Here is a 20,333-nt window from a genome sequence, read left to right as displayed (position 1 = left end):
TGATTTATCCATTATTAAAACAGCATGGAAATCCAACCAAAACATTTTGGAGGAATGCAAATCCTTTCAGGTTACAAGTTCATTTATTTTTGCTAAATGTTTACTCTAAAGAATTTTACTTACTATTCCTGAAACTTTCCAAATGTATCCAAGCAGTTGAATAAATCAGATCATTAAACTATTTAGCATAGTTGCTTTATTTTCATTACAGTGAACTTTTCCAGTTTATGATTAATTACTTCCACTTAAAATGGAAAATTAGTCTGCATTGCTTTTCTATTACACAAGTTCCCAAGTGTTTCTATAAAGCATCCTGAAGGTGTTTATAGAATCTAATAGATTTGCAAAGGTATCTCATGAGAATTTCTTTGGTGCAAATTTATGTAGGAATTGTACTGAACTATCTTTCCCCCAATATAGAAGAGGACATCACAATCAACAGCGCAGAAGTAGAAATTAGTAAGTGAAATCGGTTTTATTTTTGTTAAAAAGTTAAACCGTTCACACTGATTCTCAACAAAATACATTTTTATTCTTCAAGATAGATGAATAATATGAAGTTATGGCAACTTGACAAAAAAAGGAAAAATATCACCAGTTGTGAAGACAGTAGCAGTTACTGTGTGTAGAGTGAAACACAGAGTCAATGCTTATAATGCAGAAAATCCCATACATGCTGTGACCTGTTATTGGTGTCACAAAAGACTCAGCTGCAGACTAGGAACAGATTTGCACAATTGATACAACCTAGTGCAGATACAGTTTTCTGTAAAGTATAACATACCAGGAATGGGAGCAAATGCTACTCTATTAGTTGTAATGCACGATGTGACCTTTTCTTGTAAGCTACATAAGTTCATATTAAAACTACACCATTTACAGACAGAACAAGGTTGAATTACACAGATACAACAGTCAACATACTTAAGTTACATGCTGGGTTTTTGTCTCTGAAAAGTGCATGAAATTTCCACATGAAATTTTTGAGCGAGAGAAAGATAAAGTTTGAAAGTGATGACACAATGAAAGTGAAAGAGCAAAATTGGAAAGAAGAATGCACAATGTCTTTTTTTGACTTCACTGCCTGGAACAAATCATGTAAGCCTTCTGTCCTGCAGAGAACCAAAACAATCCAAAATTAAAATGATCAAAGAATATAATAATTCAAATGAGGCAAGTATATCAGGCTAGAATTTTAAAGTGTTCATTAAAAAAAACTTGAAAGCACACTTTTCTGCACCTAACTTATTTTGAAATAAAAATGTGCAAATACAATACTGACTAGAAATGCATAAAAAGTTATCAATCAACACTAAGTTAACAATTGGTGACGATGCCACTGGAATCACAGCATTGCCCCATCATTAGGAGTTTCTACCAAGCTGGGAATTCTGTGTTGTCAACTGTTTATAAATAAATGTGCTTTCTTCACAAGTGTAGGAAAAACAATGCTACAAAAGATCGGGTAAGCAGGAGATGGCAATGCTGGAAAGTACAAAAATTTTCTTCCTCTCCCTTCCCAAATAAATCAGCAATCAGCATTAATAGCTCAAAGTACAAACTAATTTAACTTGGATGGTCTTAATCCAACGGACGGGAATACTAAGCTCAACATAGCTTTTAATTCAGTGCTAAATGAGCAACTTGGAAAGACTGCAGTGGATTAAAAAAAAATCATCACATTCCAAAGTTTGGAATTAAGAATACCATAGTGGAATGTACTCAAGGGCTTCATTTTTCAATAATTTTGGCAGGGATTGATGTGATTATTTTACTGGAGATATTGACCTTAATTAAACAGAAGTTTTGCAGTTTTAGTATTATTTTGTGCAGAATGTCGATGCTTTTCACACTTACGAGTTAAGGTTTATCTGCCATTTTTTCGGGTTCTTAATTTGGTAAGCTATGCACATGTTTAAGTTCCATCCTCATTTGCTTAATTTGATGTTACAGTCATACACTGGGAAAAGGGGAAATACTAGTTGCACACAATTTTGAAGGCTTGGTTTGTGCCAGCTTTGTCTATTGCAACAAGAATGAAGACCACTTTGTTATCAGCATCAAACAATCAAATCAAGCACAACATGCCAGATTATATAGTAAAACTTCTGCTATGCTTTCATCGCCATTCCTTTCCTGTCAACCTCCTATCAATCTGAGATTTTAATACATTCCATTTTTAATACCATCACCACTTTGTGGTCCAAGTAGTTATTACTTAATTGGGTACCAACTAACAAGCTATTTTAAATTCCAGACCTCTGTTCTTTGGGGACTAAGCATTAACCAACAAATGCATTTTACTTTGGGCCCTAGCACATGGCAGAAGGGCAATGTCCATTCTACCAGCTCACACTACATTCAAATCAAGATCCCAGTACAGAAAGGATGAAGTATTCCTATGTAACCAGGTGCTCTTAATTGTTTTATTCTGGTTGGCTTTTAATTATTTATTTCATGTTCAAAAGTGGTGATACTATGAAACTTATTTAAAAAACAAAATTGAGAAGTTTCAAAAAGTGAATGGATATGGCTTTTAAACAACTAAAAATAAAAAATATAACAACAGAAATTAATCAACTTTCCCTCTTTCAAATAATATACAAGGATTTTGTTTAAAAATAATTTTGCTGTAAAATTGAAAACACTTCATAAACCATGTTTTCTGCTACAATAAAACTTCTTTCATCAAGATCATTGGTCATCTTATGTAAAATGGCGATGTAAAAAGTGGGTTTTATAACTACAAGCTCCAGTTCCACCTGCCAAGCTTTCTCCCCAAACTCACTCAGTTAATACTCAAGGAGAAATTTCATCAAGTTAGAATTTTAATCCCAGTAAAGAACAATTCATTAAGTATTCCAGTTTAAGTAGTTTCATTACAAATCATGTATGTTAATAATTTCAAGATGTCTTGAAAGATTTGTTTGTTCCAAGGAAGCATCAGAATGTAGCCTGCAATAAGATGCCTTGGTAAAAGCATCCCATTTCACATTCCTTCCTTCTCATCCACCTTCTCAGAAGCAACAGCTTCAAGAGTTTGGTTTCCCTTTCTACCAGTTAGGGGCACAGAAGAGTCAGTCTGTGCAGTTTGGATGGGTAGAAGGAGAACAGGATAAGTGGGAAAGAGAAACAATCTTTAAGAACAAGTCAAGAAATATTATATATTTTAGCCCTTATGGCACCTTATTTCAAATTTTGTTTAATTGTTGGCTACTACATAAGCATATGAAAAAATATTGATGATAGATTGAACTATTCATCTGGAAAAATCAGGTTAAATATTGCAATTTTTAATTTTAATACAGCACTTTCAAATTTATCTTAACTGAACTGAATATAAATTGACAGCATGTTCTGAGTAGTCCGCACGTTATTTTATTGCCATCTTATTAAAACTGATTGGTAAAAAAGTATTTTAAAAGTTTCAGGACATTCCTACTCTTTTCCATCCCAATGTCCTACTCCCACTCACAACTGCACTTTGAAAAATCTCTTCCTTTCTTCATTTTCGGTCATTGTCTTTATTGGCTGCAAGAGTTGGACAGATGGAAGAATAATGTCAGCATCAAAAAACACCAATCGCAGTTAATGAGATGCAAGATTGTTCTCCATATTAATTTCCTTTTCTTCTTCCAAATCATCTATCAGGAATTCTCTACAACTGAGAAAATATTCCAAATTAAAGACCTATATTAATCCAGCTGGAGAATACCAGCCGTGGCTGATCCACACCTCAGAGCACAACACTTCACTGGCAGATTCGGTGTGGACTGTATATCACTCCTATTCATGTTTATAATAATTAAAACTGCACATATCTGCAAGACAACTAGGCATGGCAGGGGATAACTAAAAATGTGTATTGGCATCTATAACATCAATACAACCAATCAATATTCCTGCAACTTTCCAAAAGGACTCAATTTGCGAAGTTTCGATATTAAAAACATTTCCTAAAAATGTGACCAAATTACCCAGACTTGGTGTTTAAACGCTTTCTCAGAAAAGGGTAAAATGCAATATACCCACTAAAAAACATTATCTAAATATTAGCAAGAACACTCCAGTCTAAGTGCTTCTCATCTGCCGTTTAATACCTTTTAGAAGTACTTAATAATAATCACCTACTACCACTAATGCCATCCCCACCCCCTCCCATGAATCCAAGAAACAATGTTCGACTATGTTCCAGGGTCCAGCTTTCTTTACCAGTACAAATAAAAACATTCAGTAACAGAAATAAGATTGCTTAAGTACCAAGAAAAGATTTTTTTTTAAGTAAATGGGCAACCCTTAACAGCCACACCGTTCATATATGCCGGCTAAGTACCAGCTTGTGCACAGTGAAGTAATAATATGCTAATTCTACTTTTGCCATTACTTGCAGCAATGCAGGGATCCTTACAAAATAAAACTTCAATGTTTTATTTAGTTCTAGTTGCCCTCAATACTTTAAGCTGCCCCTACTTCTGCCAACTTCACTGTTAAAATAACTTGATACATAGTGCATCAGTTGTCTGCAACAACATCAAAAACCGCTACATACTTAAAATCAACCGCATCTGGATGGCTAGAAAAAGAAATCCCAACCATTTAATAGGTTTTGTAAATTCTTAAATTATTTGGGAAAGGAACCAGAAATACAGAAAACTTACCTTGGCTCTCTCTAAATGCTGGAGGTAATTTTCAAAAGAATTACGTTTCTCAGAGTGAGCCCATTGCTTTTATTCATAACAAAAAAGGAACATAGCATTTTCAGAATTTTTGTTGGTGCATAAATGGAGTAATAGAGGGGAGTGCAACAGAGGGGAAAAATTTGGAGGAGCAAATTATTACTGAAGGAAATTAACTGTGCTAGGTCTCAAAGTTTTGGCAGGAGACAGGAAAAGGTCAAAAATACTTTTAAATATATTATGAAATGACTGATCCAGCTCCTAAAATGAATTTGAAGCAAATATTAGATTCAAGAAAGAGACAATTATTGCAGAAAATTAGCTGCCATCATTTTATTCTTTTGGAAAAAGAACTGTAAAATGTTTTTTTAATTTGAATTGCACATACCTAAACAAAATGCCCTGTGCATCCAAGGGGACTTGTTTCCTCGACTTTTTAAAATATTTTTAAAACATGGTATATTAGGGAGCATGCTCAGTGGATTTAACAAGTAGTCTCTTGCTTCATTTAAAATTAAATTGTTCACATAATCTACAAAGACTTCCATCCAACTCAAAAAAATTACTGTTGTATATTTCCAGCCATATTACATAAATCTGATTCCATGAATATGAAAAGTAATTCAGCTTGTGTTTTTTATTGGAATAGTAACTACCCACCAATTTAGTACTCCCCATAACCATTCTTCCCAATACTCCCTTTAAGCAACATGATCTTTCTTTGCCATCCAGAAGCATTACAAATTGCACTTTTCATTCTTGAGCGATGAAACAAAAGTATTTTGTTTCAAGCAATGCTTACTTCCCTCTTAAATCAAATTCTAAGTACCTTTAAAGTAATTGCCTTCTTACAACTAAAATCTGAAGCTTACCTTATGGGTTATGTATGACTAGTCAAAATAAAACTGCAAAATTTCAAGGTTATGTTAATAACATTACGCATTAGTGTTTTTATTCTTTAAAAACACAAATTTTGGTGCAAATATGTGCGGCTGCAGACATCTGACTGAATATTAAGTGCTAAAACCAACATCAAAAGATGCCCTGGTCTTTTCATTTTGGTTATATTTTTTGTGAAGAGCTCTAGAGTCACAGAAGCCACAAAATGTTCTTTATTTGTATTTCTTTTTTAGTTGTACTCCAGTACATTTGAAAAGCGACCCATTGTGCAACTTTTTTTTCCAAATTCCAAGAGTTTATTTTGTCAGAAGCTCTCCTGAATGCCTTTGGTCTTCTTTCACACCAAGTTCAGTGTCATCCAACGAGTGAAAGAAATCAGATAATCTGGTCGAGTCTAGTTCAAGAAGAATATGTTGACTAAACTAAAAACGTAAATAAGTCTTCTTCATACATTGGGTCTCTTGTAAGAGTTGCACTAGATGTTGTAAAGATTTGAAGTTAAGACTATCAGAGCTCTTACTGGCTGTTCCATGAAAAAGAACATCTGAAAGCTGGAGAATTTTAAACTCGTAAGATGAATAGCCCAGAGCCATCAGCACCAGATTATTTGGACTAAAGTTTCAGCTCCACACGAATGACACCAAAACAAAAACCAAAAGAAAAATATTAGATACATTTCCAGTTTTTTTTGTGTTTCTCTCTGATTGAAATAAAAGCAGAAAACAAAGTCACAGTTGGAGTTTAGGTAGCACCAGGTCACCTGAACTCTGAGTACACCACTGTCCTGATTCACATTCTGTACTCACTGTGCAAAAGCAGCCAAGTACAATGCCCTCAGTATTCTGTAATCTTTCACGGCCAACTCTTGAACATTCATCTGCGCAGAGAGGGCATCTGACTGTAGACAGGATAAGCCAGTCTCACATTCAGAGAGTCATTGTGCTGGACCAGTGAAGTTTGTTGGTAATGCAACACCAGGTCTTTAAGCGTGCTGTACAAATTGTATGGTTCGGCAAATCCATAACCCCTTGGCGTGCTATAAATCACGCAATGTTTCACTTCTCCATCAGCACTATAAAGAGAAAATGAAACAAAATATCAGTAGGAAAATCCTATAACAGCACATTTTATTCAAGTAACATTCCTTTCATTCGATGGTACTTGGGAACATTAAAATGGGTAAAATGCATTTTGTATATTTAGGCAACGTAACTGTAAACACAAATAAATCTCATTATTTCAAATAATGCAATAGCTAAACATATTGAATCCTGTAATCATTGCTGAAAAACCCAAGACAGAAAAATTTGTATTTATACTTATATACTTATTGTATCCTACCATTATTTTCTGATTACTTCAATCCTCCCTATACACCATTCACTAGTGATTTATTGAGAAATCCAATTTTTGTCTGTAGGTAGAATGCATGGTAAGAAGAATCTTAACTGATATTCCCTTTGGTTCAAATACTATTGCTCCAAATTCATTGTCCAAAGATTAGTGTCAGTTTCCTTTCAGTTACTTGGAAATACCAATAAAAAGTCTCATTTTGTGCTGAATGCGAAAATGAAGATTTCCTTCCAAATCTTCAAAAGTTATCATATCCCTTTGTTAACTTTTATACAAAAAAGTAGACCGTGTCCTTAATACATCTTTATTAGACCTGGCTATCAACTGTTTGTAATTGTTCCTGTTGTACAAGTACAAACACTGACTGCACATGAAGTACAATTGAAAGATCTCACTTACACTTAAAAATGGTAGGAACATTCCCATTGACTCACTAACACTTCTGTTTCTGTCATTGTATATGCAATGGTGATTTTTTTAAATTGTGAACGTCTAGTAAAGTTCGTTAGTAATTGCAAGCAATTCAGAAAAAAATTAAATCCAGCTCTTTTGCACAACTATGTCTCCTTCATGTGGCTTTTTTTAGACAGTAAGTGAATTAATAAAGACCTCCCATATAAACTTATGCCCATGTGTTACACTGGCAACTATTAATAGAAATTTATCCGCGCAGATGGTCAAAGTGCCACCAAGGTCTTCCACCCAAAAGAAAGACTGCTTTAATTCCTTGAGGCAGCAAGATTTTGGATTTTTACTGAGGTTTATTGTGAATGCAGCACAAAGGCATTCTTTTTCAACACAATCATCCTTCTGAAGCATATCGAACTGCTCAGTGTGCCCCATAGAGTACTGGTCATGTGCCAGAGCGTGTAGACAAAGAGCCTTCAATATATCCCTTGATACCAGTTCTGAAATGCTAGCTTCCCATAGGACAAGATTTGCCCTAGGTCTGGCCCCAAGCTGTGGAAATTGGTTGAGTGAAAAATTAGAAAAACCTCTGACAGAAAGGGAAGTGTCTTCTTAGAACAAGATGGAACAGGAATAGTAGAAATGAACTGGTATATCCAAAACATTTTAAGATACTCATCTTGCATAAGTCAGGTCTTTACCACACATCACAAATAAAACATATGATCATCATTGAATCCTGTCCTGTGTACTCCATCACATCAAATGACACTACATATCCCATCATGCTTGTGGATGATACGAAGACAGGTGGAGGGGCAGGTAATGTTGAGGAAGCAGGGAGGCTGCAGAAGGACTTGTATTAGGAGAATGGGCAAAAATGTGGCAGATGGAACTGTATGGGCATGCACTTTGGCACAAGAAATAAAAGCGTAGACTATTTTCTAAATTCAGAGAAAATTTAGAAATCCAAGGTGCAAAGGGATTTGGGAATCCTTGTGCAGGATTCCCTAAAGGTTAATGTGCAGGTTGAGTTGGTGGTAAGGAAGGCAAATACTTATTGCTTTAAAAAATACTTTTTAAAAACAAATGTAAAAGTTACTTACACCACCGAACAGGCATAGCAGCCTTTTTTACTGCTCTCTCTGATTAGGAAGGCACCATCTGATTTTCCTCGAAGCAAATCTTCAGCTTGTGTTCGATTAATGGCTCCCACAAACCACGTCTTCTCATCATAGTGAGGGAGGTTTTCATCTTCTTCAGTCATGAAATATGTGCTAAGGTGAAATTGTAGACAACAAGTTACTTTATGAAGCCCTCAGTATACTTGATGTGTGACATGAGCAACCTGTCATTTTATAACTTAATTTCAATTATAGCATTAATGACACTGCATCAAAAGATTAATAGTTTAAATGTTTCGATCACTGCAGTTTTTAAAATACTTAGTGCTGTGACTGGAAACTAGGCTTTCAAAAAAGGTACAGCACACACAAATGCTAAAGGAACTCAGCAGACCAGGCAGTGTCTATGGAAAAAGCACAGTCAACGTTTTGTGCTGAAATCAGTCCTGCCGAAGGGTTTCAGCCCAAAATGCTAACTGTACTTTTTTTCCCATAGATACTGCCTGGCCTAATGAGTTCCTTCAGCACTTGTGTGTTGCTCAGATTTCCAGCATCTGGAGATTTTCTCTTGTTTCTAAAAAGGAAGCCTAGTTGCACAAGATTGCAGCGTTTTCAGAGTATTAAACTGGCATATTGTTTCCTGATCAGTCAGGACAACAAAGGAAATGGCGAGAAAGCAGGTGTATGTGGTTGCGTGGGATCCAGGATCAACCATGATGGAGTGGCGGAGCAGAGTCAATGGGCTGAATAGCCTAATTCTGCTCCCATGTCTTATGGTATAATGGCATGCAAAATAACAGAGGTCTTCCTAAACAACTGAGTAACAAGCCCATATAAAGAGATCAACTGAGTGTAAACAATCTAGTTTTTGCTCCATTATGTAGAACATAAAGAGATTAAATCATCTATTCTTGCTCTTGGAGCAATATACGTCTATAGGCCCACCTATTCAAATTAACGGGTTGACATGCACAACTATAGAACCAAAGCATCCAGTTCAGTTAATTGCACAAGTACTTGCCAGAAGTTATCACAAAGATTCAAGCTCTAAACTCTGCTTTGTAAATATGAAAAGCAATATCACCATATCTTAAGACTCCTGGATATTAGATATCAAGTCCAAAATCAGTGAAGTCCTCCACAGAAAAAAAAAAGGTATTTAGCCATCTCTTAACAAAAGCCAAGATAACACTTGAATAATACAAGTCTGAAATTAGAAGCATTGTAAATATATTCTGATAATCCATTCCTTTTTTAAAGTTACTAATAAAGCAATTAATTAGTTCCTAAATTTCCAATCCCTAATACACTAAATCAAAGTACACCAAAATATCAAAAATTCCTCTTTGTGAAAGACAGCCCTACAAATAACTATCTCCGTCACCATATCTGTAATGTTACTCTTGTTGCATTATCACAACAAATGGGAATTGTGGAAGGTGAATCTTAATTACTCACAACATGGAGTAGAAGTTCAGACAGAAGCAGTTTAAGTTTCTCAATTACAGCTAGCAGTTCAAAGGGGGGGGCGGGGGGGAACCACCAAAAAAAAAATTCACACTTCTGTAGAAATATCTTTTCAAGCTACTGTATGGGACTTAGATTCAAAAAGATTATATCAGCATTTATAAATTTGAGAATGTCAAAAGAAAACCTCTAAAAATTGTAGGGATATCATACTACTATTTCAGCCTAAGGTTTCAGAAATATTTACAAGAACAATTACACTCACTCGTCTGTAGTTTCATTTTTGATTCCAAGCCAGTCATTTATTCGTTTTTGGCGCACTCCTTTGTGATTGAGCCATCTACAAAATAGAAACAGAGGCACAAGACATCACGAGTTGTTAATTATTGTGATACCCAGCCAAGTATTGCCCCTCAATCAAGTAAATTCAATGTCATTTATTTTGTGTTGCCACCTACACAAGGTACTGATCCCTGATCTTCCGCAGCTGAATAAGGTCTGGTTTTATGCTGTTCATTTTCTTGTCAATCTCCCGGTTATCAGATGCTTGTTTCTTCAGATCTTGTTCAAGGCGCATCTTGCTGTCATGAATCTCCCCAAGACGAGACTTGAGTTTTTCATAATTCATCATTATCCTATCACACAAAGAAGGATTTGCTTCAGTTTAGTAACAAATGCACACCAGGAGATGATCCATGGTGCTAATGGTTTTAAACTTACCCACCTTCCATCCAATTGTATATTTTACTTAATTCTATTTCTCCTTCCCAGATTCATAGATGCTTATCTTTAGTGTATTTTCTAACTTGCTACAGGTAGTGAATTTACTACTCACTTAAGCTAGGTATAATCAGAGTGTACTTTACGAAAATGAAATTATCCCAGTTACCTCATGCCTTCAAACATAGTGGATATTTAGATAATTTTTGAGATAGAAAGGATTGACAGAAGACAGCAAGAAAGTATTTCACTCATTGAGTTGTCAGGATTTTTGGGGCACAGTTTGAGGTATAATTGATTATCCATTAACTTGAATAAGCTGTATGACCTACTCCTGTTTCTACACTTCCTAGTCTTTTAGCACACGTGCATTATGGAGAAGATTTTCATTGTGAAGTGATATTCAAATTCTGAACATATCAAAGTTTGCTGATGATATCAAATTAGCGGAGTAGTTACTCCGGAAAAAAATGCTTAGTGGGGAATTATTTAAAAACAGATCTAAGGGGAATAAAACCAGAAAAAATGCACCAGCTCCTGATGAAAGGTCATTGACCTGAAAAAATTACTTACCCATTTTGGAGAGTTTTCTCCATTTTTTTTTTGTTTTATTTCAGATTTACAGCAACAGTAGATCTTGCCAAGACAAGGACATGACAAGAGGAAGTCAACTTATGCTTCCAAGCATACGGTAAAGTGGAAGGAGTCAGGTGCAGGGCATAAACTAAAGATACATGTGTTGTGTTGCAACTTTTAAATGAAGGTCCCTATTAACAGAATACTGTGATAGATTCACTGGGCTAATTTATAAATTTACGATTTGGGAAAAAATATAAAATCACATACCGTTCAATTTCCTTCTCATTCCCTTCTCTGCGAAATCTCTCAATATATTCTTTGCTGTAACGCTCTTGAGTGTGACACTGTTCTTCAAATATTTTTATTGTTTCATTAAAGGCTTCAATTGCAGTTCTCTTCATTTGTATCTCCTGTTAAAGAGTCAGTTCAGTTTTACCTTTAAGTGACCAATTAACAAATTATAAACAATTCAATAGTTTTGTCCATTAATTGCTATTAATAAACAGGAGAGATTCTGCAGATGTCGTAAATCCAGAGTAAGCTGGAAGAATTCAGCAGATCAAGGCAGCATCTCTGGAGAGGAATAAACAGTCAGTGTTTCGGACTAAGACTCTTCGTCAGGACTGATGAAGGGTCACAGCCTGAAATGTTAACTGGAGTTTCTCCAGCAGTAAGCTAAATGTCCATGTTGAGATAGCAGTCTCAGAGCTCTGGTGCCAAGCAGCTCATGTAGTCTATACAATGCAGTTTATCAGCCATGGATCTGTGCTTCCAGTCGGTAAACCAGAGCTTAAAAAGTGATGTATTTAACAAAGAAGAATTTTGTTCCAGTGCTGTGAAATTCAACCTATGATGCTATATCACAGTACTACACTTGCGACAGTACAATGGCTTCACCAAGTAACAGTCACAAGATGAAGTTCATTGATCCTGCGGATAGTCAGACGCTTTCTCCCAGGGCTGAAATGGCGAACATGAGAGGGCACAGTTTTAAGGTGCTTGAAAGTAGGTACAGAGGGGATGTCAGGGGTAAGTTTTTTTACCCAGAGATTGGTGGGTGCGTGGAATGGGCTACCGGTGACTGTGGTGGAGGCAGATAAAAAAGGGTCTTTTAAGACAATCCTGGAGCTTAGAAAAATAGAGGGCTATGGGTAACCCTAGGTAATATCTAAAGTAAGTACATGAAAAGTAAAAAGTAACATGTGCTCTGTAATACAAATATTATTACATGACCTAGCATTGGTTCACACACCTGTGATGTCCTTGTGTATTCTTCATAAAGCCGGTCATATTCTTTACTCTTATCCTGATATTGGTTATGATATTCCTGCAGTTTTTTGCCAACAGCATCAATATTATCTTCTTTCACCACCTGATCCTGTTTAATAAAGTGAACAGCAGATCATAGAATAACCAGAGTTGCTTCACTACGAATACAGGGCTAATAATTACACATAAAATAAATTACATTTCCAAAAACCTTTTCCCCATAATTTTCTTCTCACCAGATACTGACTATAATAAACACAATATTTTAATGTGCAGAGAAAAACCCTTTGTACAGAGCCAAATAAAAGTTGAATTCCAGGGCAGCAGAGCTTGCACTGAATTCTGCATCAAATAATCAGCCTAAAAAACAAGGCAAACTCGTGAAGCACCTGATGCATCAGATTCACTTATGATTAAATGTTTGGTATGACAGATTGATCTGTCATTACATTACTTTGACTGCATGCATTTTTAATGGACAGCCTTTTAAACGGCAGACTGCCTTGTTACAGTAACCTCTGTTAGGATTGAGTAACTCCCATGAGAAACTGCAACAGCAGTACGTTATTCAGCCTGTCCACTGGCCTCGTGAGTCTTTCACCATTCAGTAAGATAATGCTAATAGTATTTTCATATCCAGTGGCTCTTTGTATCCAAATTATTGTCTCCATATCATTCACAGGTAAAGTATTTTCAAGATTCAGAATCCTTTGAATGAAGCATTTTTTTTCCTGAATCGCAGTGCTGAAAGACTTACCCTTTAAATGTGACCCTGTCACCTTGATCCACTATATTCCCTCCCAGAATATCCTTGCTTGGCACTGAGTCTAACAATATACATAGAAAATGGGCAGTGTCCCATTTAATATCAAGATGACTTCTCTGCACTTGTACACTTTATCATTTTGTGATGAGGCCAAAACATGATCTTTCTTTTTACTTGCTGTACTTACATGTTGACTCCACGGTTTGTGTCCTTAAACGTTCAGGCTACCAACTTCCTAGTCTCTCATCGTTTGAGAAAAATATGGAAAACTTCCTATGTCTCATTAAGTTCCATCTGGTATTTACTTTCATATTCACTTAACCTTCAAGTCCCATCTCAGATACAACTGAGGGCTCAACTAGGAGAAGGAAAACTCTGATCTCAAACTACTGATGCCTTGCGGCTACACCCACTCATAAGGCTTAGGGAGTAAACCCGAGGAAAAATCCGGAGCTGCAGTTCCTATATCGCGTTCAATGTTGACTGGCAACTCCTGCAATGCCACTGGTGCCAAACTGTTCCGATCTCTGTTGTTACTTTGGATTCATCAGCTACATGGAGAGGAGGAACCTGCTAGATGGGCAATAGCTTGCTCTTCATATTGTATTGCCCTAGCTTGCTGATCATGTTGACAGCTGGGATGCAACATTCATAATCGACCCCGAATGGAGAGCCTCTCCCAAGTCCCTTTTTTTTTCCAGCCACTTCACATCCTCATTATTTCTACCTGGCTTTGTACTGTCAGTATACCTAGCTACATTAACTTGAACCACCTAAGTTATTGATAGAAATTGGAGAGATTGCATAAATTAGCTGCAATGTCACAATGATTCAAAACTTGTTCTGAAAACAACTGATTTATGCCTATATTATTTTTCATCAGATCCTCAGGATGGTTTGTCACATTCGAGATAAAATATACATAGGCATGCAGCATATTAGCAAATGTCTTTTGAAAATTCGAATACACTAAATCTCAGATTCCCCTTAATAATCAACATATAAAAATTCAGAAAAATGATGATTCCATGAACAGCTGCTAACATTGTCAATTTTTTAAATTTCTAAATGCTCCAATACCATACTTCATTGATATATTCTAGTGTTAGATTAGCAAGGTACCGCATCAAGAGATTCTAATATTATACACAAGAAATATAAAGGCTTAACTGACCTGCTGGAACTTTGAGACTGGATACATTAACTTCACATCTAGCTTTGGGTTGTACTGGGCAAGGGACTCGTGTCTGTAATGGTTAATGAGTTCCACCACCGAGTTAAAAGTGAGCGGGTCAGAGAAGCCATATTTTCCATCTCGATGGTATATTTTGATTAGCTTGTTATTGCCTCCTTTCCTGTAAAAGACAAGATAGATAGATGGTCATCTGAGAAACTATATACAGAAATATATCAATAGGTTGCAATTAAATTCATGAAAGGTTTTTGTGTCGTTCATTTAAAGAATACATTAAGATAAATCAATACCACAAACTAAACTGCACCTGAACAGCTTTGGTAGTAGAATACTAGACTATTCCACAAAGATTTGAGCCCAAATCCAGTCCTCTACTTCAAATTTGTTTACCAGTCATCTAGCAGGGATGCTCAGATCACAGAGCATGGTGGAGGTAGCCCCCAAAGAAAAGATAACTTGTAGCCTGTGTACTACACCTTGAATAATTGGTGCAATGTCAAGTATACTGATTATCTTAAGCTTAATATTTTTTTACATCATTTGGTTTGATAAATCAATTATAACACTATCACAGAAAATTTTAAGCAATTATTAGTGGAAATTTACTCTTGACCCAGGTCAGAGGCATCCAGCTGATACAGATTTGACTATATTTCAAAGTATATAAAAGTTAGTTTTTTTTAATATAAACACAGTGCATGGAATGGGCTGCCGGCGGTAGTGGTGGAGGCGGAAACAACAGGGTCTTTTAAGAGACTCCTGATAGGTACATGGAGCTCAGAAAAATAGAGGGCTATGGGTAAGCCTCGGTAGTTCTAAGCTTAAGGACATGTTTGGCACAGTATTATGGGATGAAGGGCCTGTATTGTGCTGTAGGTTTTCTATGTTTCTATGCCATAAACTTCAATACCATGTAGACAGCACCACCAGCTCAATGTGACTTCATTGTGAATGTTGTCATCACACAAGGCCATCCATTGATACCAGGTTTGACACCATAATTACATGCACCTAAGCTCAAGTCAACAAAATAGATTTTACTTCAATTTGTGTGGATTCAAACTAGGGATTCAATATAGTGAAGCAATTCATCTGAACACTTTAATCAAAATAGAATTTTTAAAATGTAGACTATTAAGTGTAATTCCCTGAAACAACTAGAAAATCCAATTCAAAATAACAAGGTATTTGCTTTCTATTTATACTAAGCCTCTTCTATTCATGTCCATTTCCAAAATTAGATGCTCACTTTACAGTAAGCAATTTGGTCATGAAATGTAGGCTGTCGATGACAAAGCCTACATTGAAAACCCATCTCCTACTTTGCCTTAACTAGGTGGCTTGCAGGGCCATTACCAAGGGCAGGTTAAGCAAGGTGCTTCCAAGCGTGGAGTTTCATAGGTAAGAATTAAGAAGTCATAGTGGCATAAACAATTCTGCTCTGTCTTCAGATAGGAAAAGCTCGCAGAGTTGAAGCAGAAAGAAGTTTGTATAGGCACTCCTCAGTTTCTGCTTAAAAAAGTAGAATTGGAGTAAAAATTGACACTCAAAAGGATGAGTGTATGTACACTCAAGACTGGCAATATTTTTAGAAATATTACATAAGTCAGTTAGAAGGCATATGAATAAAAGAAAACCCTTTGACGAACACTATTTGTGCAAGGATTCTTTGTAAGTTAAGATGATAAATTGGTGACGGAGTAAAAATCTTCACACTTGAGACTGAAAAGTGGTAAAAAAAATATCAAAATTAGGGAGGCAGGTTTAGGTGTTCTCAGTGTATGTGTGGAAACAGACTTTCAGAAAGAAAATGTTGCTCATTAGCAGTGTATTGTCTGCCTGCATTATGGCCTGGCATGAGAACATCAATGACTTTGAAAAAATCCTGTAAAACATAGTAGATTCAGCACAGTATATCACGAGTAAAGCTCTCCCAACCATTGAGCACATCTACATGAAACGTTGCTGTAGAAAAACAGAATCCATCATCAAAGTCATCACCACCCAGGCCATGCTGTTTTCTTGATGCTGCCATCAGGTAGAATTCGCACAAACAGGTTCAGAACAGTTACTACCCCTTAGCCATCAGTCTCATGAGCAAGAGAGGATAACTACACTCATTCTATTTCTGGTGTTTTCCATGACCGATGGTCTCACTTTAAGGACTATTTATCTTGTTATTTCACACTGTCATTATTTATTGCTATTTATTTATATATGCATTTTCACAGTTTGTTGTTCATTGATCCTGTTTAGTTACTGTTCTATAGATTTGCTACATATGTCTGCAAGAAAAAGAATCTCAGGGTTGCACGTGGTTACATGTATGTACTCTGATAATAAATTTTACGTTGAACTTTGTATGCAGTTAAGAAATGGGAGAGACCACAAATTAAATCTTAAGGAGAGACAGCCCGAACTAATGGTACAAGAATGGGGGAAAAAGGATGCAATTGACTCTACAGTTTCAATTTGATGGTTAAGACGGGAGTTAGAAATGAATGGAAGTCAGATATGACTAATGTCATGACACACTGAATGAAATTATTTCCACGAACAAGGTCACAGACATGACACATTGGCAGCTTTCCTTTCCAAGGATGCCTCCTAATCTGCTGAGTGTTTCCATATTTTCTGTTTGTGTCAGATTTCCAGCATCTGCTGTTTCACTAATGTTTCACACTTAATCCATTTGATAATAAACATTGGATTGTATGCAGTCAAAACAACCAAAGAATCAATGTCACATGATGGCCAATAAATTTGATTGAAACTGGCCCACCATCAACTTATTTGTCAGGAAACCAGAGTATAACCAAATATATTTTCTGAAAACGTCAATGGGTGGGGGGAGGGGTGAAGAAATGAGGTTAGGGTTAATATAGCATTCAAATTGCTGACATAAATAAAATTCAAGAATACTACACAAATTAATGAACTAATTGTAAAGTAAATATCTGCAAGTGCTGGAAATCCAAAGTATTCTTAGAGGATCATATGAGAATGAAAAAACCCAAGTGCCTTTGTACAAGGTTTTACTGACACAACAGCAGAAGTGTAGGAGTTCAGTGTTGACAGACAAGGATATCCTCACTCTGTACAATATGATGTGCAGTTGCTCAATTGCTTCCTGGATGAGGGAATCCCTAAAGAGAATAGCAGAAGTGATCTCATTTATTGCATTGAAACGTTAAGGGTCGATTCTAAGAGGATGCTTTCTTTGCTTGGATTTATTGTACCAGAATAAAGGTTCAGTCATTTTGGTCTGAGATGATGGATGCTAAGTAATGAAGCTGATCTCCTCTCGGACTGTACTCTATAAGCAAGAATACAGAGAATGATGAAGATTCATTAATGAAATTGTTCGATACAAGGATTAGGTGGAAAAAGACATGGGAGATAAAGGATCACTCAACAACTTATTGAATGGCAACCTAGGCTGAAAGGTCACAAAGCTGACTGCTATGGATTCTTTTAGCACTGGAATCTGGCATTGTCAATCAATACCAATCTGGATTCTTGACTTCAATGGTTGGATTGCAGTTTTTATCATTTCAACCTCCCTTGCTCTTACCTAAAACAGCAATTCTAGTCTCTTCTGGGAGATACAGTAGAGACAGCAGGACAAATTTTTGGTGCAAATTAATGGCAAGTTAAACTAAATCTCTCGTCTGTCCTTGAACCATATCCCTCCATGCCCTGCTATCCAAATAACTAAAACGCCCCTTAGAAAACACATTATATGTCCTTGGGAGGTTTTTGTACAGTTGTAACATAAAGATGTGTCCATGTGCGGTTCAAAACGTGTGCTACATGTTGTATGGCTGACAGGTGACAGGCAAAAAGCATGGTACCTGTTTAAAATTCAACAACTGAATCCTGATCCTCACTAGAACCCTGCTTGCTTAATGAAAGATGTGAAATACATTACAATTTTTCAGAAAGCACTTCATATTTTCCAAATTACTATATACCTGAGGGTCAGAGTATAATCTCCCTGCATCTTGGTAGAAGCATCCCGCACTAGGAATGTACCATCTGGCATGTCACGTAGCTTGTCGTTCACTTCTTCCCTGTGAACAAAAGAAGTGGAAGGATTAGAAGGCTCTAAAGCAAGTGATTTATCTATACAAAACGGTCCCTATCAAAAAATCAACATATTACCACCACAGCAAGACTAGTATTCTTCAGTCATGATCAAATGGCAAAGCAGACTCGATGGGTCAGATTGCCGAACTCTGTCTGATAGTCAATTCTCAATACCTGCGCTTGTAAATCTTAATTACTTATTTATTGAGATGCAGTGCGGAGTAAGTCCTCCTTGCCCTTTGAGACACACTGTCCACCATTCCTCCAATTTAACCCTAGCCTAATCATGGGACAATTTACAATGACCAATTAACCTACCAACCGATACACGTTTGGGCTGTGGGAGGAAATGGGTCACCCAGAAGAAACTCACGTGGTCACGGGGAGAACATACAAACTCCTTACAGATAATGGTGGGATTTGAACCTGGGTCATTGATACTGTAAAGCTTTGTACTAAATACTTCATTACCACGCCTCCCCAAATTATATGCTTTAATTCTATTAGCATTTAATGGTGATACCTCTTCATCTTTTTGTATTGTGTATCTTTTTTAATGCAGAAAAATCCTGATTTGTCATTGGTATTCTTGTTCGAGCCTTCATGGACATGTTTAATATTCAAGACGCTGCTTGCTAGAAAACATTTTTTTATAAGCTATGTTGATCTGACTTTGAAATGCTTCTGTTGAAATAGAAGTAGTAACAACTGAATTATGTTGAGGCCCATGGTTATCAAGGATCAAGGCAATGGTTTTTTTTTATATAAAAGTAGCAAACAGTGCAGATGAAGATTAGAGGCACATAAAATACCCACCGAGATATGTCTCCCCAGTACCATTCAGCATCTTGTAGAGATATGCTTCCACTGTCTTTGATTCCATTGGCAGATAATGACATCATAGGTTTAGGTGGCTTTGGAGGAAGAGCTGCAAGCAATAGAAAACAAAATTAATGCAGAAACACCAGAGGATCCTCTGTATTTGCTTTGCATCACAAATACATGGCTGAATGGAGTGCACAGTAATCAGCCAAAGATACGGTTTAGGTGTTGACTTGATCTTCAGCATCTTTGGTTAAGGCTGAGTTTATCTGGATTGTTGTAGTCACAGCTTCACATCTAAGCATCTGTAACTTTGCAACTGTCCTGATGAAGAGTCTCAGCTCGAAATGCTGACTGTTAATTCCACTCCATAGATGCTACCTGACATGCTGACTTCCTCTAGTATTATGTGCATGTTACTCTGGGAATTTGCAAAACCTGTACTGGAAGCTGAATGGCCTAATTCTGCTCCTACGTCTTGAGGTCTTATAGTTTATTCTACTACTGTTCATGAATTTCTCATGCCACACTCTACAAACTACATTAAAAACTTCCAAAAAAAATCTTACTTGGCCAAACAAATAATTGATGCACACTTCAAATGAATGATGACTAAGGTAGCAGGTACTGGGAGATATAACATGAGCTCTGTCTGCCACTGTGCAAAGGCCTTACACAATATTCTCCAATAAACCTTCTGTGAAAAAAATATGACTTAATGAGAATAATCAGTACTGGATTGACAAACAGAAGTTGTTGTAAAATCTGCTCCTGGCTAAAAGTGATGAGGAATTCCCTTGTAGAGCTCATTACATTTATTTTTTCTACAAGGAAAAGACAATCTAAATGGAACATACTATTACACTGGTTGAACACACAGAACACTAGAGGAACTCAGCAGGTCAGGCAGCATTTATGGAGGGAAATGGATAGCTGACGTTTCAGGCCAAGATCCTGCATCAGGA

The 20,333-nt window shown here is 36.5% G+C and overlaps 1 protein-coding gene across 6 annotated transcripts in view; it reads right to left on the bottom strand.

Annotated features, from left to right (window-relative positions):
* Positions 1 to 456: 456 nt before the first annotated feature.
* Positions 457 to 20,333, bottom strand: part of pik3r3b (phosphoinositide-3-kinase, regulatory subunit 3b (gamma)) — a 585,349-nt gene continuing 565,472 nt past the window's right edge. For 5 of the 6 annotated variants that reach the window (XM_063064385.1, XM_063064386.1, XM_063064388.1 and 2 more), the window contains 9 exons: positions 19,363 to 19,474; positions 18,432 to 18,530; positions 14,437 to 14,617; positions 12,480 to 12,605; positions 11,495 to 11,637; positions 10,387 to 10,563; positions 10,194 to 10,268; positions 8,444 to 8,614; positions 457 to 6,648 (listed from right to left, as the gene is read on the bottom strand). In XM_063064385.1, coding sequence (XP_062920455.1) covers positions 6,450 to 6,648; positions 8,444 to 8,614; positions 10,194 to 10,268; positions 10,387 to 10,563; positions 11,495 to 11,637; positions 12,480 to 12,605; positions 14,437 to 14,617; positions 18,432 to 18,530; positions 19,363 to 19,474 — 1,283 coding nt within the window. In that variant the 3' untranslated portion in view covers positions 457 to 6,449. The remainder of the gene's footprint in view (positions 6,649 to 8,443; positions 8,615 to 10,193; positions 10,269 to 10,386; positions 10,564 to 11,494; positions 11,638 to 12,479; positions 12,606 to 14,436; positions 14,618 to 18,431; positions 18,531 to 19,362; positions 19,475 to 20,333) is intronic. The other variant, XR_010019924.1, reaches the window with a different exon arrangement.

This window comes from Mobula hypostoma, chromosome 12 (assembly GCF_963921235.1).
Source record: "Mobula hypostoma chromosome 12, sMobHyp1.1, whole genome shotgun sequence".
In the NCBI taxonomy this organism is placed as follows: domain Eukaryota; kingdom Metazoa; phylum Chordata; class Chondrichthyes; order Myliobatiformes; family Myliobatidae; genus Mobula; species Mobula hypostoma.
The sequence above is the reverse complement of the archived record's forward strand: the minus strand, read 5'-3'. Positions and strand labels throughout refer to the sequence as shown.